This window comes from Orbilia oligospora (genome assembly GCF_000225545.1).
Source record: "Orbilia oligospora ATCC 24927 unplaced genomic scaffold scaffold00004, whole genome shotgun sequence".
NCBI lineage: Eukaryota > Fungi > Ascomycota > Orbiliomycetes > Orbiliales > Orbiliaceae > Orbilia > Orbilia oligospora.
In genome coordinates this window covers 1,496,516-1,519,729 of record NW_011645561.1, presented here as the reverse complement: position 1 = coordinate 1,519,729, position 23,214 = coordinate 1,496,516, and the positions used below count along the sequence as shown (strand labels likewise).

At 46.1% G+C, this 23,214-nt stretch overlaps 9 protein-coding genes across 9 annotated transcripts; 4 read left to right on the top strand and 5 right to left on the bottom strand.

The window, feature by feature from the left end:
* Positions 1–119: 119 nt before the first annotated feature.
* AOL_s00004g447 (uncharacterized protein) lies at positions 120–2,124 on the top strand (the record flags this gene model as incomplete). Its single annotated transcript, XM_011119096.1, has 2 exons — positions 120–1,571; positions 1,654–2,124. 2 exons carry the CDS (start codon positions 120–122, stop codon positions 2,122–2,124), a joined length of 1,923 nt encoding a protein of 640 aa, XP_011117398.1.
* Positions 2,125–2,964: 840 nt separating this feature from the next.
* AOL_s00004g446 (uncharacterized protein) lies at positions 2,965–4,663 on the bottom strand (the record flags this gene model as incomplete). The annotated part of the gene is made up of 3 exons (XM_011119095.1): positions 2,965–3,408; positions 3,473–3,581; positions 3,645–4,663. 3 exons carry the CDS (start codon positions 4,661–4,663, stop codon positions 2,965–2,967), a joined length of 1,572 nt encoding a protein of 523 aa, XP_011117397.1.
* Positions 4,664–8,718: 4,055 nt separating this feature from the next.
* Positions 8,719–11,425, top strand: AOL_s00004g445 (uncharacterized protein; the record flags this gene model as incomplete). Its single annotated transcript, XM_011119094.1, has 10 exons — positions 8,719–8,943; positions 9,098–9,335; positions 9,402–9,821; positions 9,880–9,956; positions 10,019–10,256; positions 10,323–10,744; positions 10,806–10,836; positions 10,907–11,177; positions 11,235–11,293; positions 11,373–11,425. The coding sequence occupies 10 exons, from the start codon at positions 8,719–8,721 to the stop codon at positions 11,423–11,425; spliced, it is 2,034 nt and encodes a 677-aa protein (XP_011117396.1).
* Positions 11,426–11,620: 195 nt separating this feature from the next.
* AOL_s00004g444 (uncharacterized protein) lies at positions 11,621–12,562 on the bottom strand (the record flags this gene model as incomplete). The annotated part of the gene is made up of 2 exons (XM_011119093.1): positions 11,621–12,154; positions 12,263–12,562. The coding sequence occupies 2 exons, from the start codon at positions 12,560–12,562 to the stop codon at positions 11,621–11,623; spliced, it is 834 nt and encodes a 277-aa protein (XP_011117395.1).
* Positions 12,563–13,231: 669 nt separating this feature from the next.
* On the bottom strand, positions 13,232–14,445 carry AOL_s00004g443 (uncharacterized protein; the record flags this gene model as incomplete). The annotated part of the gene is made up of 4 exons (XM_011119092.1): positions 13,232–13,495; positions 13,574–14,169; positions 14,270–14,313; positions 14,384–14,445. The coding sequence occupies 4 exons, from the start codon at positions 14,443–14,445 to the stop codon at positions 13,232–13,234; spliced, it is 966 nt and encodes a 321-aa protein (XP_011117394.1).
* A 1,686-nt stretch (positions 14,446–16,131) lies between these two features.
* AOL_s00004g442 (uncharacterized protein) lies at positions 16,132–17,129 on the top strand (the record flags this gene model as incomplete). Its single annotated transcript, XM_011119091.1, has 4 exons — positions 16,132–16,240; positions 16,299–16,719; positions 16,828–17,042; positions 17,098–17,129. The coding sequence occupies 4 exons, from the start codon at positions 16,132–16,134 to the stop codon at positions 17,127–17,129; spliced, it is 777 nt and encodes a 258-aa protein (XP_011117393.1).
* A 314-nt stretch (positions 17,130–17,443) lies between these two features.
* AOL_s00004g441 (uncharacterized protein) lies at positions 17,444–18,307 on the bottom strand (the record flags this gene model as incomplete). Its single annotated transcript, XM_011119090.1, has 3 exons — positions 17,444–17,507; positions 17,570–18,031; positions 18,117–18,307. The coding sequence occupies 3 exons, from the start codon at positions 18,305–18,307 to the stop codon at positions 17,444–17,446; spliced, it is 717 nt and encodes a 238-aa protein (XP_011117392.1).
* Positions 18,308–18,622: 315 nt separating this feature from the next.
* Positions 18,623–20,008, top strand: AOL_s00004g440 (uncharacterized protein; the record flags this gene model as incomplete). Its single annotated transcript, XM_011119089.1, has 4 exons — positions 18,623–18,719; positions 18,795–19,073; positions 19,133–19,879; positions 19,935–20,008. 4 exons carry the CDS (start codon positions 18,623–18,625, stop codon positions 20,006–20,008), a joined length of 1,197 nt encoding a protein of 398 aa, XP_011117391.1.
* Positions 20,009–20,330: 322 nt separating this feature from the next.
* Positions 20,331–22,097, bottom strand: AOL_s00004g439 (uncharacterized protein; the record flags this gene model as incomplete). Its single annotated transcript, XM_011119088.1, has 4 exons — positions 20,331–20,603; positions 20,666–21,344; positions 21,469–21,614; positions 21,972–22,097. The coding sequence occupies 4 exons, from the start codon at positions 22,095–22,097 to the stop codon at positions 20,331–20,333; spliced, it is 1,224 nt and encodes a 407-aa protein (XP_011117390.1).
* Between the last annotated feature and the right edge of the window lie 1,117 nt (positions 22,098–23,214).

The following is a 23,214-nucleotide window of genomic DNA, read 5'->3' as shown; positions in this document are numbered from 1 at the left end:
CAAACCAAAGCCAAACCGGAACAACCCCTGCCACCTGCTCCACCTAACATCAAGCTGCATCGCTCGTTAGTGTACCTTCGAAGCAACTGCATCGCAAAATTTCCGAAATTCTATCCAAAATGTCGACGCACGCTCCGACTCCCCCTCGGGGCACTAAGCGTGCTAATCCGTTCGATGATAGCGACCGTCCGTCCCGTACCTCATCCACTACCCGATATGATCGAGACCGAGAAGCTGATCGAGCAGCACGAGAGAAGGAAAGGGACCGCGAAAGAGATCGTGAAAGAGAGCGGGAAAGGGATCGTGAAAGAGAACGTGAGAGACGTCTCCGAGAACGAGAGAGAAGCCGTTCTCGCGATCGAGAGCGAGAAAGGGAACGGGAACGGGAAAGGGAACGAGATCGAGACAGAGATCGAGACAGAGACAGGGAAAGAGCATACGACAGTGATCGAGATGCCTACCGTGGAGGAGCTGATAGATATCGCGGTAGGAGAGATTCGAGGGAGCGATCAAGAGAAAGAGGAGACAGATATCTTCCAGGCCGAGACAACAGAGACCGCGATCGCGATCGTGACCGGGACTTATCAAGAGACAGATCTAGAGAACGTGAGAGGGAGAGGGAACGTGAAAGACGAGAGAGGGAACGTGAGCGAGAGCGAGAGCGCGAACGAGACAGGGAAAGAGAAAGGGAAAGAGACCGAGAAATCGAGAGACGCGAGAGAGAACGTCGCAGAGACCGTTCTAGGGACCGTTCTCGGGATCGTTCTAGGGCCAGCTATTATCGAGACAACGGCAGAGCCAGATCACGAACCCGATCCAGATCGAGAGATATAGGGAGGGATAGGGATCGTGTTCGAGATATCTCAAGAGATAAATCTAGAAATAGATCTAGGGATCGCTCTAGAGACACCTACCGTCGAAGAGACCTCTCACGACGGCGTTCACGGGATAGAGACTGGGTAAGAAACACCTCTAGAGAAAGATCGCGATCCCGTGACCGTGATAGGGAAAGGGACCGAGAAAGGGACCGGTCTAGAGAGAGGGAGCGGGAGCGGGAACGAGAACGAGAACGTCGAGAAAGGGAAGCCGACCGGGAAAGGGAAAAGGAAAGAGACCGCCGACTAGCTGAGCGCGAGCGTGAGAGAGACAGAGAAAGAGAGGATCGAGATCGTGAGCGTGAACGAGAAAGAGAAAAGGAGCGGGACAAGGAAAAAGACAGAGCTAAGGACACTGACCGACGCCGCGAGCGCACCCCAGAGAGGAAGCGTGAAGTCTCACCGACCAAGCAGAAAGACGAAGCAGCGAAGCAGCCACCACGATCCTCTTCTTCAGGCCAGCAGCAACCACCTACGGCCGCGCAAGAACCTGAAGAAACGCCTGAATCAAAAGAAGCCGCGATGGAAGCCACCTATAAAGCATTCGTTGAAAATGGAATCTATGACGAGAGTTTAGTCCCTGAAGTCGATCCAGCTGATAAGCAGCCCTCCGAGACGGCTATAACAACCACCTTCAAAAAGCGAGGGCATTTTGATAATTATCGAAAGCAGTTCTTTTCCGAGTTCGAGAAATCCGTATGTCACTTGATTCTCCTTCTCCCTAAACCGTTTGATATCAAAGAAATATTGTAAAGCTAATGCAACAGATCACCAACAGGAGGACGCTCAGAAATTCCTCACCGAGCTGAAAGACTTCATGCAAAAGGAATTGGAGCGAGACCCCGAATTCTACGACAAGGATAGTACAGCGAAGACTGCATCATTGCTCGAAGGAGCGGTTGAGAGAAGCGACGTCTATCGCACCATCGAAAATGCTGTCGACAAATTTCTCACAGAACACAAAAATGAGATGGGCATGAATGTCTTCAACATCTGGAGTGAGATGTTTGTGGATATCAACGGAAGGAAGCCGTACGAACTTAAAGACAAAGAGAAAGGCGGGAAGGCTGGAGAAGGAAAGGATAAAGACGGAGATTTGAAAATGGAGGACGAAGGAGAAGAGGGACGCATCAAGAAGGAGAATGAGCAGTTAACACTGAGTGGGCTCCGAGGTGCTAGTGAGAGTAGCATCTCCCCTGTTACAGATGATGGGACTCCCAGGCGCGCAGGCGAAGTCAAAGTCTATTAGCGATCGGATTTTGACGATTTTGACTAGAGATGCAGTGTGAAGGCGAAACAGAGACTTTTATCTTTTCTACATTCCAAATTAGCTTGTTTTCAAAGCGAATACGACATGCAATACGAGGAAAATATAATAATTTTCAAACAAAATTCCCATCTCGTACTCACGAAATCCGTTATTGAGAAAGCCTCTCTTTAGAAATCTTATTGATTGATAGACACTAGTTGTTATTCAACAACTTTCGAGAACATTGATGGTATACCAGTATTGTAGTAGGAGGGCCCTTTTCAGCTGCCTGCTTATATATATAAAGTAGGCGACAGCATTGCGGATCCACAGCGATAGAGCTCAACGACGAAAAAGGGGAAAGCTAACAAAGGATACCTAGACCTAGCTATAAAGAAATATATGTACAGAATATAGACACTGCCCAGGCGCTCAAGATGGGAATAATAAACAGAGAACAATAAAGAGACCGGCAGAGAGCGCAAAAGGACGAAATCCGTGAGAGGTACGAAGGAGAGGGCGTGGAAAAAACTGATAGAACGTGAACACTCAGGCCCAAATGCTCATTCCCATGACGCCGAGAGGAAAACGGAGGAAGAATAAAACCCAGAGGAACTGCAAAGTAAAAGGAGAAATAATATATGCTCAAGGTTCGTCGCGCTAAAGAAGGTGGTGTACGGAAAAAGTAATAATACGAGATCTAGATTCAGGGAAGAGAGAACGCCGTGGGTGTCGTTAAATAGCGAGCACTCTGATTTCAAAGGCTGGATATTTCGCGTGACAAAGGATATGGCTTCCTCCACAAGACACAATGATATGGCATAAAAACTGGCCCTTCCATCACATTCTGCCGGTTGTACCGTTCAAAACGAAGGGGCCGGCGTTGTTCCTCGGGGTTTGATTCGCCGGGTCAGTGGCAGCATCCCCACCATTTGTCACAAGAGTATCCACGGCGGGCAGCCGAATATGCATTGGTGCGGTTTCGGTAGCAGTGGCTGCTGGGTCCTCCGGCTGTGGTGTCTTTGCTCGATCCTCTACCTGTTCTCCTGTAGCAAGCTGTGCGGCATCATCAGCCTTTCCTGACGACTCGTTTGCCGAGTCGTCTTTTACTTTATCTAGATCTTCCCAATTCTCATCTGTCGGTTCTTCAATGTCAGCCTCAAGATCTGCGATTTCACGGCAATTCGGGCAAGAAAGAATCGGATAAGTCGTTTCGATAATTGGCCGAATGCACTTGTAGTGCCACACATGTGAGCACGGAGCGACAAAGAGCGGTTGGCAAGGCTGTACCTCGAAATTAGCAGATGGTCTAAATTACCTGTATAAAGAATTCGGCGAATAAACTTACTGCAATGTTTAAAAGGCATATAGCACACTCGCCCGCATGGGAATCACTTCCCGTTCCCTTATTCACGGAAGGTTTACCCAAATTCTGAATCCTCCGATGTGCAGCGACACTAGAAAGGATGGATATTAGTAATAGCCCTCTTATGGTAAAAGGATTACCTGAGGGTCCTTACTTAAACTGGTTAATAGATTTTGCATCTCTGTTCAACTCGAGCTTCATTTTCACGCATCTAAAGATGAGCTCTTCGCCTCCCTTAAAGTCGATTCCAAGTTGAACAACATCCCCATCGTGAACAATGTAGGGTTTGCTTTCTGTATTCGGATGACTGAGTCTGACATGGTTAAGGAATGTACCACTGCTACTTCCCACGTCTTTCATGAACCAGGACCCATCACTCCACCAGAATTCACAATGCCGTCGGGATACCACTTTAGACTTGAAACCAACGGGGTTTCCGTTATCTCGGTCGCTAAATCTACCGACTTTAACTACCTCTCCGATAGCCTTGATCGATCTCTCCATAGGAGCAAAGGTATGAGGCCGACGGGTGGATCTAGGATCCACATGAGGCACGAATCGGATCGATGGGACTTTTCCGTCAGGTAGCCCACTTATCAGAGTACCCGGATTAGTACCTTGCACTTGTAAAGTTGCCATTCCATTCGTTGGAGAAGCAGCAGCGTGCTCGGAGGCCCCGTTAAGACCTAACGAGATTCCGCCGTTGCTATTCGCTTGAGCAGTAATAGTCGTAGTAATAGGAGATGTTGGAGTAGCAGGAGGAGCAGTACGGATCTGGGAGAGAGGACTCGTAGTGTCGTGTGCAATTACAGATTCAGTAGCCACCGGAGCAGACGGTCTTCGAGAAAGGCCGGGAATGCTACTGACGGAAGGGAGCCATGAACTCGTAGAACTGCTGTTGTGTTGATCTTCTGTGGATCCGGAGTTTGTCGAAACTTGCCGGACAGTCGATGTCGATGTCGTCGTCATAGCAGAAGCACCCTGAGCACCAGCAACAGCTGACGGAGGAGGAGGAGGAACGGGAGTGGGAGTATTGGAATGGTGATGGCCGCGAAGATAGTTGAATGCTCGTATCCGGGAGCGGGTGGAAGTTGGGGATGTAGTCTGCGGCGAGAGAGGTGGAGATGTAGAAGCGGCTAGCTGGGGGGCAGGCACGATTGAAGTTGGAGCCATCATTTCGATTTGAGATTCCTTGTTAACGTCAGTCAATTAAGGGACAGGCTTAATTAACGTGGACAAAGATTCTGCTCAAAGAAAGAAACATCAGCATTGGGATCATTACACCCTCACATATCACATACAAGGGATGACATGGAAATGAACATCAACATGAACATGAGCATGCACTGAAAATCGGCACGGGTATGGACATGTTCTTGATCTTCTTGTTTATGCTCATGCTCATGTTCTTGTTCTTTTCCTTGTTATCCTCTTCACAACATCAAAGAATGTCCTCCAGCTGCGGTTCTGGGCTGGTATCCCCCCAGGAATGTCACTCCTCCTCCTATCATCGATGAGTCTGTACAAAATATGTATGTATGTATGTATGTATGTATGTTAACCTACCTCTTCTCTAACTCTCTAGCTCTCACACACTCTCTTTCGCTTTTTCGCTCTGTTCTGCAGTACAAGCTGACCCTTGTCTGACTCGACTTGCTCCTAAAGTCCTAGTTACTCCAAGAGAGAACAACCAAAAGCGCGGGATCCACCAATGTTTTGTTTGATTGAGAAGTTGAATTGATCCGAAGTTCACCCCCTTCTCTTGACCAAGGCTGTCGATATTTGATGAGAAAAAAAGAGAACAGTGGAGATAGATGAGGAGAGCGATTTGTAGCCCGCCTTCGCGTCCAAGAGGCCTTTTGATTCGGGATTTTAGCTTCAGGACTTAGTGGTATGCTGCAGCCCTGCCTGAACCAAGATTGGGCCAAAGCTCAAATTAATACGAAGGCTGGGCTGGGCTGGAAGGGCTTGCAGCTGGCTTCTCAAATCGACTATTTCCAAACAAACCTGGCGGCGAAATATTTCAAATCCTTCAATATCGAATTCGCAAGTTGATTTCTAAGAGGAAGTCGAGGACGAGGAGGTGGAGGACGTTGAAACAAAACACTAACAATTATGAAAATCGGAATTCGGGGTCCTAAGCTCTCAGATCTGTGCGCCATGCTCCGCTAAAGTACTTATCCAAAGCGCCCAGATGTACTCCTTCCCGACATGACCTGACAGCAGCAATACAGGGCAGGTGGCCATCGAGTCCAGAATGTATCAGGTACTGAGGGCCCTGCAGCAAGGGAGTATTCCGTGGGATCCTGTCAAAAAGCAATCGCAGCCGACTCACTTCAAGACCGCACAGCAACAAAGCAGGCAAGGAGGCAAGCAGAGCTGAGAAATTCGAACTTGGAAAAAGTTCACCGCGTGATCGAGGTTTCTGGTGTTTGAACGACAGGGAGCTCCAAAACAGCCAAATTCTTGAGAAATTGCAGGATGCTTGAACAAGTGATACCCACAGTTCCGAAATTCCAGACGTCAGCGTTCTCGTTTCATGCGGGGTAAAAGCCCGTAAAGTTCCCCTCTGTTGATTCAATTTATTACAAAGTGTTAACCATTAAAAACACGAGATATTCATGCGAATCATTCGATGCATCATGAGGCTTGATATGTACTTTTTTCCCTGAATTTTTTTTCTCTTCGCCGGAATTCGTCAAAGGCCAAGGGTGGCTAACGAGATCGATACTTCGATGCCCACGTGCGACAAGTAGCTCCACCAAAGCTTCTAAACCCAAGCTAAGATACGGCGATAACTACTTAGATCCCTAGAAGCTAAGCTAAGTCAAATGGTCCTTTCGGTTCCAGCGAAATGTCTTTGCCTGCCTCCGATGCTGGCTCAACCATGCTGGGGTCACTCTTTGGGCACCTGCCAACTTGGAATTTTTTTTTTTTTCCTCCGCTTGGTTCAAGATACCAATTCTTCAGGATGTCCAGGGTTCGGACTTTACTAACGATTGATTTGACTACAAACCTGCCGTATCCATCAATGTGCCAACGCCTTTCGGGTGAGCATCAAAAGCTTATTGAAGGCTTGGACTGGCGTCGTGTAAGCCGATTCGATGGAATTAGCGGGTGTAATATGCGATATTACATAAAAAACTAAATACATTTTCGATAAACGATTACCACGTATCGGTGTACCCGTCATCTGAAATCACACAATGAACCAGCCAGATACGGAGTACTGGTAGGTAGGTAGCATAATCATATCAACCTCCTTACAAATAAAGACTTCCCTGGAGCGATTTCAAATAAGACACGCATCTGAAATCCAATAAGACTAATTAGTTGTCTTCACGACTTCATGCATTTATATTTATCGCAGCCACCAAGCGGCAAAGGAAATACGAGCATTTACAAGACCGGAGCTTGCTAATGCCTATCTATGAAACAACAGCCTGCTTACATATAAGAATATACTGATTACTCAAGGTGGTTTGCGCGATTGCCCGGTCGGAAACTTAATTGGGCCTGACGCAACCATGAAAACAGAAGCCATATTATGCATACCTAATCGTCGGATATGCCTTAAAACCACGCATACGACGCGAGGCGGCGAGGCGGTTCAAGATATTAGCCGCATGGCTTTGACAGACTGAGTCCTTATATACTATATATACCTACTAGGTATCCATTTAACGGGTACCAACATTGATGTGTCCAAGCCATGCGTAGCGAGAAAACTAATACAACCCTCATGGCTATAGTCATAATAAGTTTCGAGCCCGCCTTCAATTAATCTAATAATGGTAAACGGACATCAATTATTTACTCCCAGAGACTACTAAATATTATGGTAAATACCTACTATCCTAAAACCGGGGACTAGCTAAATATCGCCCTGCCAAGCCCAATCATATACATGTACATGTATACAAACCAGCATCTACATGTATACATGTATATCGCTCTGTATATAGGAAGCTTTCGGAGTCTAGCAATACATAAAGCCCACTGACCCGAAGGAACGTTCGAAAACACATTGGCCATTTTCAGGGCCAAATTTAAAGAGGATAGCTAGGGCAGAAGAATTTATATATAAGGCCATCCAGGGCAGTAGAAAAGCCGGTTGTCAGCCTTCAGACAGCCTACTATCAAGACTACATACCAAGTACCTTATAAAACGCATGTGACCTGGGTATGCGTAGATACATGCGACGACGAACGGATGCACCGGGCGCCCCCGAGCCCTAGTACCCCAGTTTAAAAGCATCCACAGGCTAATATAATCTCATCAAACTATATGTATATTTTTTATTGTTCTCTTTTCAATACTATATGAGAGAGCTACAGACTTCAAAAAGCCCGTAACTACCACATATAACATATACCTACCTGCCTAGGTACTTAGGTACCGGTATTAACCCGCATTCCTATCAAGCTCAATTACAATCCCATTCGTATCTCCAGCCTTAAGTCTAAAAAAAAAAGGAAGAAGGAGAAGGAGAATCACAGGGTTTATAGTCTACAATACCATATCATATCTACAATTATTCTGCGTTGCCCTGCCCCAAAATGCCACAAACCCTCAACGGACCGCGTCTCCATTCCGCATGCAGTTCGAAGAGTTCCCTATTAATTGAACCGCACAGATGTCCACCTCGGTACCTCCCAAGCTGCTAATAAATTAAATTAAATCGACGAAGACTACCTACCTGTGATAATTGCTTCTTCATAGCGCTTACCAGCGGCCTGCGATCGATGACAGTATCAATTCAACAAAAAAAATCTTGAGCTCAATGGAAATTTAAATTTAATTATAAACATAAGAAAAAAATTAAACAAAAGAGAAAGGCTTCGATTGCGTGGGCATTAATATTACGTTACCCCAAAGTCGCACGAGCTTCGCCATCCAATCCCACGCACAGACTGGCCCTCAGGCCTCCGGTCTTTCCCCCAATCGATTTAAGCTTCCACGTTTTTTTCCCCTTTGCATCTGCACGCTTTTCCAGCTTCTTCTGCTATTCATTTCACATTACAAAGAAAGAAAGAAAGAAAGAAAGCAACTGCGACTACATCGTCCGTACCGCCTTCCGAAAGCTCCGTAAGATCGATATCGATTTGCCCCTAAGAATTGTATCTGTGGTTTGCATAGAAGCCTTTCTCTATCAATTGCGAACATAAGACTCGAAATCGGACATCCCTAGCTACCCCAGGTTATTAATCCGACAATCCTCGCCACGATGACCATCCCAGCCAGCCAGCCCAAACTTCTATGGACGCACCCGTCGCCGGAAAGCACCCACCTCTTCAGATTCAAGGAACATATCAAGAAAAAGTACCAGGTCGAGTTTGGACCGGAAACTGCTTCGAATTCGCTTTATCAATGGTCAATTGATCATCCTTCTCTCTTCTGGGCCGAGGTTTGGGAGTTTACAGGTGTCAAGGCTTCGAAGCTATATTCCAAGGTTGGTTGGAGGTGAACCTCACATATTTTCCAGGGAAAAAAAAGAAGGAAGATTATACTTCCGGTCGCGTATTTTAAACCCAAAAGAAATCTCGTTGAGCATCGTAGTAGCAGGTTGCTAAGATATTTTAATCTTTTTTTTATGGTCTTTTCAGGTGATTGATGAAACAGCGCCTATATTCCCCAGACCGGCGTGGTTCGAAGGCGCCAGGTTGAATTTCGCGGAAAACCTACTGTACCCGGCATCAATCAAGGACGACAGCGGCATTGCGGTTATTGCTGCGACTGAAACATCTAGGGAGACCATTACCTGGAAACAATTGAGGGAGAGAGTTAGAAGGTGCTCTGCTGCGCTTCGAAATTGTGGATTGAAAGAGGGTGATAGAGTAGCTGGTAGGACAATAAAAACGTTCTTGCCGAAATCTGGGGATGATACTAAAATTATATTCTTTTGAATAGCTTACGTCGGAAACCATGCCAATACTTTGGTAGCCGCCTTATCGACATCTGCGATTGGAGCCATATGGACAGCCACAAGCCCGGACGTTGGCGCAACAGCAGTTCTGGACCGCTTCGCGCAAATCGAACCCACCGTGCTCTTCGTCGATAATGCAGTCATCTACAATGGCAAAACGCACGATAACATGAGCAAAGTCAAGGAGATTGTTAAACAATTACCATCGGTTCGAACGATTGTGGTGTTCCCGAGTGTGCCGGGACACCAGACGTCCATACATCCCAGAGAACTCAGAGCCGGGCAGGAATCCATGTTATATCCGGCTTTCTTGACTTTGGGACCTGCGACGGCGGATCTGAGGTTTGCGCAGTTGGAGCCGGATCATCCGCTTTATATTCTTTATTCTTCGGGGACAACAGGGAGTACGTAGTTCACAGTCATTTTATTAGATGTTGGCAGGCTGTTGACAAGGAATTGCAGAACCGAAGTGTATTGTCCATGGAGCGGTTGGGACGTTGATACAGCACAAGAAGGAACATCAACTATGTTCTGATATGGTAAGTTTTATCATTTCATATACCATTTTTTTGAAGAAAAACATCTAACAAGACTTCTCAAGGGCCCCGGTGATATATTTTTCCAATTCACAACAGTAGCATGGATGATGTGGCACTACAACGTCAGCGCACTCGCAAGTGGTGCTACAATTTTACTATACGATGGCTCGCCGTTCCGTCCTCTAGTCGACGGAAACGGAGATCTCGCAATGCCAAAGTTAATAGATGAAATCGGCGTGACTTGCTTCGGCACAAGCGCAAAGTATCTATCGATATTAGAACAAAACAATGCTCTGCCCCGTGAGTTTAATCCCCAATCTTCAATATATGCCAGCTTTCCTAGCTAATCTCTGTGTGGTCGATCAGACGAGAAGTTTCCTATGGAGAAACTCAGAGCAATCTACAGCACCGGCAGCGTTCTAGCACCGTCAACATTCGACTACGTCTACAAAGCCTTCGGTCCGAACCTTAACCTAGGATCTATAACTGGTGGCACAGACATTATATCTCTCTTCGGCGCTCCATCCCCCTTGGTTCCCGTATACTCTGGAGAAATCCAATGCATCGGCCTCGGCATGGCAGTCCAAGCATGGGATGTGGATGGAAAGGCAGTAGAAGATGAGCCAGCTGATTTAGTGTGCACAAAGCCGTTTCCCTGCATGCCCGTGAAGTTTTGGGGCGTGGAAGGAGAGAAAGCTTATCGCAGAAGTTACTTTGAACATTTCGAGCGTGTGTGGCATCATGGGGATTTTATCAAGATTAATTCAAAGACTCGAGGGTTGTTGATGGTGAGTTTAAATCTCAGAAATACATTGACGTTCTTTGACCAGGTTAATAATTGTTTTGTAGCTTGGAAGGAGTGATGGAATCTTGAAACCTGGTAAGCAAAATCATACATCACCTTCCAATATATAAATGAGCATATGGAACTAACAATATACCCGTGATAGCTGGTGTACGTTTCGGGTCAAGCGAGATATACAACGTCTTATTATCTAGATTTCCACTCGAATTCGAGGACGCCTTATGTATAGGGCGACGGAGGCCTAACGATCTCGACGAAACAGTCGTATTATTCGTCAAGATGGCATCCGGCTACAAATTTTCCGAGGAGCTAGTGAAATGTATTAAAGATACGATAAGAACGGAGTGCAGCGGGAGACATGTCCCCGCAATAATCGACGAAACGCCAGAGATACCTGTTACAACTAACGGGAAGAAGTATGTTTCATCTTCTTTACTTCCAATATATGTTAGATGCTAACAGGTGTATTACAGGATTGAGGTTGCAGTTAAGCAGATTCTATGCGGTATGGATGTCAAGACATCGGCCAGTGGTGAGTTTTTAAAGACCCCCCGAAATGAAGAACCTTCTTCTTTTATATCCGCATATGCTAATGATACATGATAAAACAGTGAGTAATCCAGGATGCCTGGACTGGTACCGCAACTGGTCAGCTATCCACTAGATTCCCAGCCAGAGGATATAATAAATACATCGAATAGATTCAAAAATCATAGACACCATGTTGCATTCATATGCATATCCTGCGATATTAGCGAATAAAGATCCTGATAGAGTGTCTCAAGTTACCAAGCTGTCCAATCTACAAGTAACCAACCAACTCCATCTTTCCATCTAATTCATCTATCGAGTTCTCATATTAAACACTCACGATCTTTCCCAAAACCAATCCTTTAACCCCATTACTCAACCAAACAAATTCCCCAACCTGCACCTCACCCTTCTTCAAATCACCCACCCTAACCATCCCCTTCTCGATCAACCACCTTCTAACCGTCCCCGCAGTCCCACCCTTCCCTTTCCTCTGCCCCGTAAGATCATCCATCGGCGTACTAGGCGTGATCCATCCACCTTTATCCTCTCGATAGAAGTAAACATTAGTAATACTCCCCTCCATAATCCAACCCTCCGGATTCCAGAGGATGACTTCTTTGGTTTCTAAGAAACTATTGATGGAGGCACGGACACGGGAGTCGTTATAGTGGGTTCGAGAGGTTGTTTTGTATCTTGTTAGGTCTGTAGGAGGGGTCGGGAGGGTGTCGAGGTGGACGGACCAAGGGACGAGGGATTCTGGGGGGGTTAGAGATGTGGGGAAGAGGGATGTGAGGGGGACTTGGGAGATGAGGTTTGCTTCGGCGGTTAGAGAACCTGATGGGGATATTAAGATACGAAGCTTTTTTTTTTAAGGGATTTCCATGTGAGTTAGTAAATTAACCAACTGTATATCGATATCGATATCGATATAGATCTGAAGTTATAAAAGTTATGATGGTATACATACCCGAACAGCAGCCGCATCTTTATCCTCAACTTTAACCAATACACCATCAACAGCATCAGAACACTTCTCCTTTATCAAATCCAGCGAATTCGATGCTTCGAGAACGGTCACAGCTTCTTGCCAACCGAAGTTATGGGCGGCATAGAGGATCCGGTCTCGGTGGTAATCTAACATATAATACGGACATGGTTTCCCGCACACAGCGGTGTTTTCTGGTGATGCCGTGAGAGTAGGAGAGAACTGGAGGGAAGAGAAGAGATCGAAGGATGTTTCCGGGGTTTCCGGGTTCGATGATGCCATTTTTTTTGGTGATGTTATATGATGCACGGATATGTCAAGTGTTAACCGTTATAACGTTAACCTTCGGGGTGTTTATCACAAATGCAATGTTGCAATATATTGAGGAACTGAATATTGATTCGATAGATATCAGAGAAACCGAGGATCTGATATGGTAGCAGTATACGCCTCCAGAGAATCAACGGGTTCGGATCAATACTTAAATACTCGACACCCTCAGTATATCTTTTAAACTACGAAGGTTTCTTATATCCGACTTCAGGGCATCCAATTACATTTTGAACATACTCGCATATGCATACATACAAACGATGCTAAAAACCGTTGACAGTCTCGGAAGCAAAGCGGATAGATGTGTTGCAGTTGGCTAACATGGTTTCGTCGAAAGCCTGATGCATGATGGTTCGACTAAGATAAATCAAATAGGATCGCTCCGCTAGATATGTGCACAAGGGGTAAACAAACAGTAAAATAGATGCTTCATAGGTCCCGCTAATATCACTAAGTATTCGAGTCGATAAAGGTACAGCTTTGTAATCCAGGCTGTTTGTTCCTATCGAAATTATGTATACAACTTGCTACAGCTGTCTCCTCGCTTCCCCCAACCTTCCACCACCCTTCGATGCTGCTAGGTAAGTACCTAAGTATTTCCAACATGGGATGTTATGATTAGAGAAAATGCTCTTCCTTTCCTTGTTTCCAGCACTCCAGCAAGGTTGTGATCTCCTGTCGTGCATCTCGCACTATGTTATCCATTTTGATATCATTCCTATCCAAGCCGAAAGGATTCTCGATTTCCTGACCAATACCTTCAATACCATAGAGCGTGAAAGCAATCAAAGCAACCATGGGAACAGCCACCCAGTTCCAGTCGTCCACAATGGAGAACGGAAGGAAGAGGCAGTATAGCGATAAAACTTGTTTCATGTGGATCTATGTCACACGCGAATCCCAAATTAGAACTCAATCCGCAAACCACTCTCCGAAGATAAGAACCACCGGTTTACTCACCTGATAGCAGACGGGGATAGGTGTCAACATGATAGTTTCCATATGCCCATACCCGTCGATGATCGCATTCACCTGCGACGTCAACATCGACGCTTGTGGGGCCTGGAAGTTACCCCGTTTGTGCCCCTTCCTAATATACTTCTCTACAAAGAAAGCAAGTTCGAGTGGTAACGCCACTCCCCAGTTTTCATGTCCCTGTATCCCTAAAGGCAAGAGGTCTGTATACTCAGGTTCTTCTTCTTTGTCCGGAATACCCCAGTCCTCTCGTAAGGAAGATCGCATGGCAAATAACATTGCAATAAGGGTTTTCACGACCTTTTCTGTGTCCTGTCGGTCTTCATCTGACTCATTTGGACCACAGAGCATGAAATACCTCGATAGGTTTCGGACGTTGGAGACGATATGGCTGACATCTTGGCGGCCGGCCCAAAAACGTTCATAAGACGAGGAGTTGCGAAAGACGAGTAAGAGACCGACGACTATTGAGAGACTGGGGGTTACAGTGCTTGGGACACCGAGGTTGACATTTAGGCGCTGGTCGATGTAGACCACAAGAGCGGTGAAAAGGGTGTAGAAGACGATGGGGCCGATAATTTCTTGACAGGAAGACACATGATTTAGAAACAGTCTAAGGCGCACGTGCACGTCGTATTGACATCTTAATTTTGAAATCGATTTTGTATATTCTTTACTCACTGGCATGAACGGATCCCTTAATAAAGCGCAGTGCGAGAGGCCATCTGGTTCACAGGAGCATGGACGGTTAGTTCTTCGTCTGATGTTTGCATGGTAAATATGTGTGTTACCCACCTTCGCGGTTTTTGGCGACTGCTGTGATACCATGGAAAAGACTGGACGCGGTGGGCTGGCATTGTGCATATAGGGTCGAAACTTCGACTTCCTTGGAGAGATCAGTCGGAAGAATCAAAATCGATTCGAATCCAAAGACTCAAAATTTTAAGAAGGAGAAGAGAAGAGCTGAGGAGGAGAGGGTCCCAGAAACAAATCCTCTGATGGCATGACAGGCCCCGCTCCTAGTTCAGATCTTTTATAGATTTATGGCGTTTCCCACCCCCCCATGCAGATAGCATATATCTTGAAACTAGGCTGTGGGGCCTAGCCGCCTTAGCTTGAAAGTGAAGCAATTTTCTTGTCAATAATCGCAATATTTTACGTCAAACCGGTCCATATTTCGTATTAGATTTGGTCCATCACCCCGTCCTGTGTCTAGACTGGTTGGTATCCCTGCGCGGGATGCAGCTGTACAAACTGAAGATTAATCACATGGTCCTGCAGCTGCTTATGTTGGTGGCTGGTTCTAGGTTCAGCTCGCTTGATCGATCAATTGAACCCAGGAGTCGGCAGGGAGAAGACCCTTACATAGGTTCGTTCCTCTGCACTGAAGCATGAAGTTGCATCCCTCAATATAAATATTGAATCTTCATTGTGGTTGCAGACGGGATCGGTAGACTTGGGCTGATCCAAGACAAAAGGCGGTATCTAACCCAAGAGGGTCACTAGGCTGTTAATTAGTGGTGTCAAGCAAATCATAAATTGAATACATGTACAGCTAGGAGTTAGCGATTTGATACAGGATCAAGCGACCCTACATATATGCATATCTCACAGTAAGTAATGGGTATATGTACTCAGTACATACCCAATTCGACGAATTTCAGCCCTTTATATATAGATCCCAAGCTGATCCTGATGAAGTTAAGGGCTTTAGAACCAGGCCTAAAGATTGACGCTACACAGTATAGCTCTACCACTAATTTGTCAGCTCCGCGATTAAAACATAGCTACGGAGAATCCCTTCTCTAAATAAGACCAATCGATTTATGTGTCAACCTACAAAACGTATGGGAACTAGTGTGATACCGAATATCAGCCATCGTGCGATATATCACAGCCGAACCGTATCATGAGCATCTTGAATCCTTGGCAGGATAAGTCCCTCACACTCCGGATGCGCCTTGGAGCTTTGCAAGCTCAAGCTAGGGCGAACGGTTCGTGCCTGCCGACATTGGAATCGTTGCATCGGGTCGGGATTCGGGATTCGGTTTAGACGAGGCACGTCCTTTTTCTCTGGTCTCTCGCCGAACACGCCCGACACAATTAGCTAGATCCCGTGTGCATATACTGTATGTACGTAAGTTAAACAGCCGGGTGGAATCATAATGAGCGAGGGGTTTCCGTTGGCATCGAATTCAACGGATTGGCTCACATGCTTGGCTGTCGGCGACCTTGTTTTTTTTTGTGCATGGGTCGGTTCATTGGTGCAGTGCAGCGGAATGGAAACGAATCGAATGAGGGGTGAATTAATCTGAGAGCCCCGCCAGACCGACGCCGATTATATCATAAATAGGCTCTCCGCCACCGATAGAAATTGTAATTGTCTGACCTCCAAGGTATTTCATCTCCATCGATAACATCGCATCGGCTTCAATTCATTCGAGACTACTTGGACTAAGTTCAATTGAATTACCCCACTACAGAAACCAATACTACCACGTTCATTCGGAAATATTTAAGTAATACCTTCAACTACCGGCAACATGGTTCGCAAGTTCTTCGTCGGAGGCAACTTCAAGGCCAATGGCTCCATCAAGTCCATTCAAGCCATCGTCGAGAATCTCAATAATGCTAAGCTCGATCCCAATACCGGTATGATCTATAAACTTCTGTTCACTTGTGATCGTTCAACAGGCTGATTCGGGTGTAGAGGTCGTCATTTCCCCACCAAGCATCTTCCTCCTCTCCACCGCTGAGAAGATCGGAAACGGAGTCAAGGTCGCCGCCCAAAATGTGTTTGACAAGCCAGATGGTGCCTGGACTGGTGAATTGACCAACAAGATGTTGACCGAGCACGGCCTCGAGTGGGTTATTCTTGGTCACAGCGAGCGACGAACTATCTTCAAGGAATCCTCTGAGGTATACACCATGTCGCAATTTGTATCTCTAATCGGTTCAAAACTAATATGTTTTGTTGTGCAGTTCATCGCCGAAAAGACCAAGGCTTCTCTTGATGCTGGATTGAGCGTCATCCTTTGCATTGGTGAGACTCTCGAGGAGAGAGAAGCCGGAAAGACCCTCGACGTCTGCTGTGGTCAATTACAAGCTGTTGCCAATGTCATCCAAGATTGGTCCAAGATTGTCATCGCCTACGAGCCAGTTTGGTATGGCCCCAGATCGCTTTTGCATATCTAACCTGTGGTTTGTGTTTTTTTTTCTAACATTAGATACCTTAATAGGGCTATTGGCACCGGAAAGGTCGCCACTACTGAGCAAGCTCAGGAAGCCCACGCTGGCATCCGTGCATGGCTTGCTAAGACCGTTTCCTCAGAAGTCGCTGAGGCTACTAGAATCCTCTATGGCGGTTCCGTCAACGAGAAGAACGCCGGTGAACTCGCCAAGCAACCCGACATTGACGGTTTCCTCGTCGGTGGTGCCTCGCTCAAGCCAGCCTGTAAGATCCCTCCCACCGAGAATCAATTGTGTCACTTACTTACTTGGTTTCACAGTCGTCGACATCATCAATGCCAAATCAGCTTAGATACCTTAAAGGCTCTTTTGAAGACTTTGTTTCTTTTTGGAACCCTTTTAGCCTCGGCCTAGTTGTACATAGCACGTTTTCGTGAAATGATAATTCTCACAGTGCGCAGAGTCGCCCCTGTGATTAGAATAATCCATCGTTATCGTATCGTACAAACCACGTATATGTATATGACGGGTAAAATCGTAGACCACAAGAAATCGAATAGCGTGAAAGGACGCTCTATGACTTTTTACTTCCCATACCCAAGGCCTCGATAAACAAAAGCAGCAGACAAATCAACCCAGATATAAAAAGAAGTTCTTCTGTACCGTCTAGTCCTCCTCCTCTTCCATGGCGTCTATCTCCTTGACCTCGCTATCGGCAGAACTCCAATACCTATGGTTTTTTGTCAGTAATCTGTCAAGGCGATCCGTAAATTCTGATGGGATTCGACATACGCAGATAATTTGACTTTAAATTCCGATGTGACAACCCCGAACAACTTCAACAACCTTGTTTGTTGGCTGTTGAGCACATCTCCCTCTTTGCAAACTGTGTATTCCTCGTTTAAGGTAACTTTTCCATTCACCAATCTAGTCGGCATACCCAATCCTCGAACAGTTGTCTCCAAAGAATGAGCCAGAGGTAAGTCATCCTCCTCAGCGATTTCTCCGCCTCTCGAGTAGACTGTTCCCGCCGGGACAGTGAATGTGAGTGGTGATACCGCGCCGGCGCGGGCGAAGTCCATTGCAGAAAAGCTATCAAAGAACTCAGTGACGGCCTCCGGGGTCCTGTTTGTGAGCAGTAGGCCGACTTCGCCGTTCATATGCTTAGAGAGCTTGGAGAGATTGTCTCTGTACTCGTCTTCACGGGTGGTGCCGAGGGCTTTGATCATAACTTTGGTTTTGCCGAAGAATATTCTATCCAATTTTTGGCAATGTGAATTAGAGAGTATTCAATGGCTAGAAGACAGTACATGCGATTGCATTTTTAGAGGTTAGGTACCTGCTATCTTGGAATTCAGCTCTGACTTCCTTGAGCTGTGCATTTCGCATAGATGCGACAGAGAAGACCCAGACGAACGAATGCTCATCTAAAGCCGCTCTTATAGCGTCGAAGATCCTAACATTGTTCTCGCGACCTTTCTTCTGTGTTTTTGTCAAGCTGATTAGCTTGTTTCGCTTTGATTTCGGCATTTTTGTATAGTTTGTGATATGTGATGGTTTGTGGTTTGGAAGGTTGTATTTTTTTTAGAAGAGAAGAAAAATTTCTGGGGATGGGCAAAGCTTCGAAAATTTTGACAGGGGTCTGGCCGGTTCTAATTTGCATTGGCGAGCTTGTCGCAGAAAACAGCCCAAACCGAACACCACCCATTCTCAAAGCTGGTTCCACTCCGCGATAATTACTAGGACGTATACGTATGCCTCTGTCGATTTCACCAACACCGCATTTTCACGATTGACGAGTCTTACTATTCTCCGCTCCGCCGAAGCGGGCACCGGTTTGACAAGATGTTGGGGTATATGGATTATGTCCAGAAGTCGTTCTACCGCGCGACGAAGTGGGATGAGGATAACTCATATGCGAATCTGAATGCTACGGCGAGAGGTATGGTTCTATTCTCTTCTTACAAAATATCATTTCGGATCTTTAGTAGATATAGCTAATGCTTTTATGGGATAGCACTACTGGACTTTCAAACTCCGAAGGGATTAAAACTCAATATCTCTTCTTTGTCATCCCCAAACTTTGCAACATCATACAGCCTAGCTAGCCTAGGTGTCGTCGATGGGTCGGTTTCGTATTTATATTCGTCACGGACTCTGGATAATGTACGAAATAGTGGGGACGTGGAACTTAAGGACGCTATATTCGGATATCGGGATTTGAAGGAAATAGTGAAGCCAGATGTTTCAAGAGACTGGGAAATATGGCAGGGAGGTGTTAGAGTTGATAGAAGAGGTCAGGCTTCTAGCTCCTTGGATCCATAGTACAAGGTGGAAGTGCTGATGGCAGTCCAGACACTCTCCTTTACGGTCGAATGTATCTTCCAGCATCCACCCTCGAAGCTCTATACCTGCGCCGGCTGGCACCAACCCGACAGCTAAGGATAGCGGCCGTCAGCAACTCACGTCTCCCAAACGGCGGCACCATACTCGCGCTCCTTCAACAGGATAATGGCAAATATTGTTCAGAATATCTATACTCCACGGATGTCGCGTTAATCGGTATACGTGGTCTCTACAACTTCGGCTTTGATCCCCGAAAGGCTCTACCACATAATTCCGGGAACGGGGCTGTTGATTCTCGAAAGATAGCAGGGAGGTTTAGTGCCGGTGCAGAGCTTTATTGGGGGTTACTGAATAAAAGTGGTGGCGTATCCACTGGATTCCGATATACCACTCTACCATCGAATACTGGGTCACCGCTTACTATGACTTTGACTATCAATCCAATTATTGGGCACTTCCAGGCAGCGTACGCTATCAAAGCGGGAAAGGGGGCAGTGTTTTGCAGTCGGTATGATTTTAATATTTACTCCTACGAGAGCGACTTGGTGTTTGGGTGTGAAATATGGAGAAGGAAACAACAGCAAGCCACGAGAAGCGAAACAGAGATCGAGGAAAGTTGGCAGCAGCAGAATGGGTTTACGACTGGCGGAGAGAGGGAGGATGATGTTACCGGTGTGCTGAAGGCGAGGATTACTCAGAACTTCAATATTGGGTTACTTTGGGAAGGGAGATTTAAGCAGTTACTATTTAGTATAGGTGAGTATATTATGGATTAGAGGACTAGAGAAGGATGCTTATGATATTACTATAGGATCAAACATCGATCTCAAACGGCGAGACCAACCCTTCAGAACAGTGGGTATCGAGATACAATACAATTCTTGAGCCATCTGCCAACATGCAGGGTTGTACCTCTATGTTATTTTCGCCAGTTTTCACTCATCAGGTCCATTACTATCGATGTATCGATCTCGGATTCGCCAGCTAATTCAACTTTTTTTTTGTTTTACACAACCACCACCGCTCACTGATCCCCATACTAACAATTTTGTAACGCCTGTCCATGCTATGGCCCTATTCAATAAAAATAATTCGATATTATTAGTAGAGATGTAAGTTTTCCCCATCCTTTTTGTGTGCCACCCCGAGGAAAAATTAAGGGTCCTAGAATTTTTGGGTTTTTCGCAAATAAACGGAAAATATACGTTTAAGTTTGCTCAGCTGAATTTTCTCCTTCTTCATCTTCGTGATCGATAATCTCGTTGACGCTTTCATCGTCATCTCCTACGTCAAGATTGTTCTCTTTACCCCATGCTAACAGCGAGCTCTTTAGTCGGTCCTTTTCGGACTGGTCGGCGAATATAGCGTCGATGGAATAGAATACCAGATGCCAGAGTTCGTACTTGTTGACACGGAAGTGGGTCGATGCGAGATAGTATTCGTTTGAGAGGTCGCTGAGGAAGACGCCAACATCGTCGGTCTGATAAGTTTGTCAGTCGGGGCACATCCTAGTCTGTGGAACCAGCAAGGAGTAAAACTTACACCCAGAGCAACCGGACAGTCCGTTTTCCACCAATACTTGAAATGGTGATCTTGGAAGCTGCTGCTTCCGTTTCCATGCCTATTAGGCAGCATTTTTGCGTACACATTACACGAAAGACAAAGTTCGATACATAATTTCCGTTGGCGGATCTCACGCAATATCCTGTCGTCCGTATTTCCAGCCCGGTGCGATTGGCTCGACATCATTCGCTCGATGTGGATCGCATGTCCTAGTCTCTGCGGCTCAAAGGAAAGGAGGATGTCGAGTTCGTCCTTGATCGGTTGACGCTCGATTTCTGCGAAATGTAGGGTGATGCCGAGGTCGTTTTGTTTAGCCTTCTTAAAGGCTTCCCGGAATATTCTTACGTCTCCGGCGGCGGGGTTGCCGCAGAGGTCTACTCCGACCACCAGACCTTCAGATTTATACTTGATTGCCAATTCCACTGTGTCCAATGCCTCCTCCTTGGTATTTTGTCGGTCAATGGCGAGGATCAATCGTGTGTGCATGGTTTCGGACTGAAAGGAGCGAATGGTGGAGAGGATTGTGGTGATGTATTTTTCCTTTGTGAGGCCTGTTTCGTCGAATGCACGTGGGATGGTACGGAGTTCGAGGTAGACTACACCGTCGGATTCGAAGTCGCGGAGGACCTGGCGGGTGGCATGTTCGACGCTCCATTCGCTATTGACGAGATTGTATGTGTATTTGGAGAAGAGAGGAAAGAAGCTGGAAGGTTTTTATTTAGATGTATAAGGGGTCTGGCAATTGAAGTTTGAGAGGGGTTGACAGTACGGATAGGTCTTACGTTGTCAAGTCGAAATCAACTTTACCCGGAGGGATGGCCACGAGGGGATCCTCGAGATCGAAGTCTGGTTCTTGTTCCTTCCGTCTCCGCCATATTTCGCCCAAGGTCTCTCTTCTGATTGACCCAGTGAGATGGGCATGTAGTTCCTTTTAAAAGAGAAGGGTAGAGGTTGATATTAGTTTCAAGGGAATATAGACGCGGAAGTAGGTACTATTTGAGGGGTAATTATAATATAAAATTCATGTAAAGAGCGTGAATTCAAGCCAGGGAAGCCATGCATATGAATGAACCAGCTATATCGCGGTATGTGATAGCGAGAAAAACTTTATGCACAGGCTTATCACAGCACCGGCATCTCGCACACGACATGGACAGGGTCTTTCTTCTGCGGGCCGAGCTTGAATTCCAGATCTATGTAATAACTAGATCTGATCTCGGGTCATGGAAGCAAAGAAAATAATTAATTATACAGAGCAGGGGAGGAAAAAAAAACTGTAGCTTACAATCTTAGGTAAACGTTTGCAGAAATCTTCGTCTGGCCAATCCGGTGTCTCTGATTCTCTCGACGAGCCTATTAAGTCGGCCAATGTGGTGCTTTCGGGTCGCGGTTGGTGGTGCGCAGTCGACATGTTGAAAAAGCGAGCTAGTTCGTTACCACGGCTTGTGCACTCACTGTCTATGAGTGGAGCCGTCTAAATTTTGGAGTTGGAATAGTGAAAAGCAACGATGTGAATAATGTCGAGATGCAGTTATGCAGCTATGCAAGTAAGCAAGCAAGTAAACAAGCAAGGTGATGAGTTATCTTTCGGTCAAAATCCGGCCTCGCACGAAAGGATTGAATTGAAGGCGTAAGAATGCTGGAGAAAGAGAGCAGGGAACGGGCAGATATCAATTATTGCATTTGCAAGCGGGGGCGGGAGGGTTTGGGCTGATTATATTAAACCAGGCTTTATAGTAGCTTTTATAACAGGCAGCGCAGCTAAACTAACGCTAAAAGAAGAGAGATCAATGATCAAGAGAGAAATCGAAGGACCCGGACTCCGTACCACATATGAAAAGATTCCGCACTTTTCGTTTCGAGAACGTTGAAAAGAATGAAGGGAAATGTTTCTAGATCCAATTTATAAGTATGAAATGACGCCAGTCTGTTTTCCCTCAGGGTGGTTCCTTTTACGGCGGCGGTGACGAGGATTGGGGAAAAGGAGAAATAAAAAGAAGTGTCATGAGAGCTCGGATCGGAGCTGGCCTTTCTTTGGAGTTTCTATTACCGGTGCCAGTGCAGTCTTGCCTTCTGTGCGGATTTTGTTCGCCAGCTTTTTTACTTTTTATACGGACTTTTTTCTTTTCATGTCATCGTTTTTGTTTTTTGGCCCTTGCAAAAGGTCCTCCTTTCCCTTTTCTGTGGCATGCAGATGTTAAGTCTTGAGGGGTAAAAAAGGGCATGGGTTCTTTCCCACGACGCAAATATGTAAGTATATGCAGGGCCCCTGGGCTCATGCTCATGAATATTGCGAGTTGGCGATTCGATTTCAAGGTCCCGGCGAAAAGGGCTTGTTCGAGGGGGATGGGCAATAAGGAAGGGGGGAATATCAACCATGCAAGTCCAGCGACATTCTGAAACGCTATCGAACAGCTTTCCGAACGAGAGGACTATCCGGGTACGGTTCCTAGCAAGGCTGTGTTCATGTTTTTGCCTCCGAGAAAGTTGAGAGGGGCATGTCCGGGGTATCGATAGCTTTTAGGCTA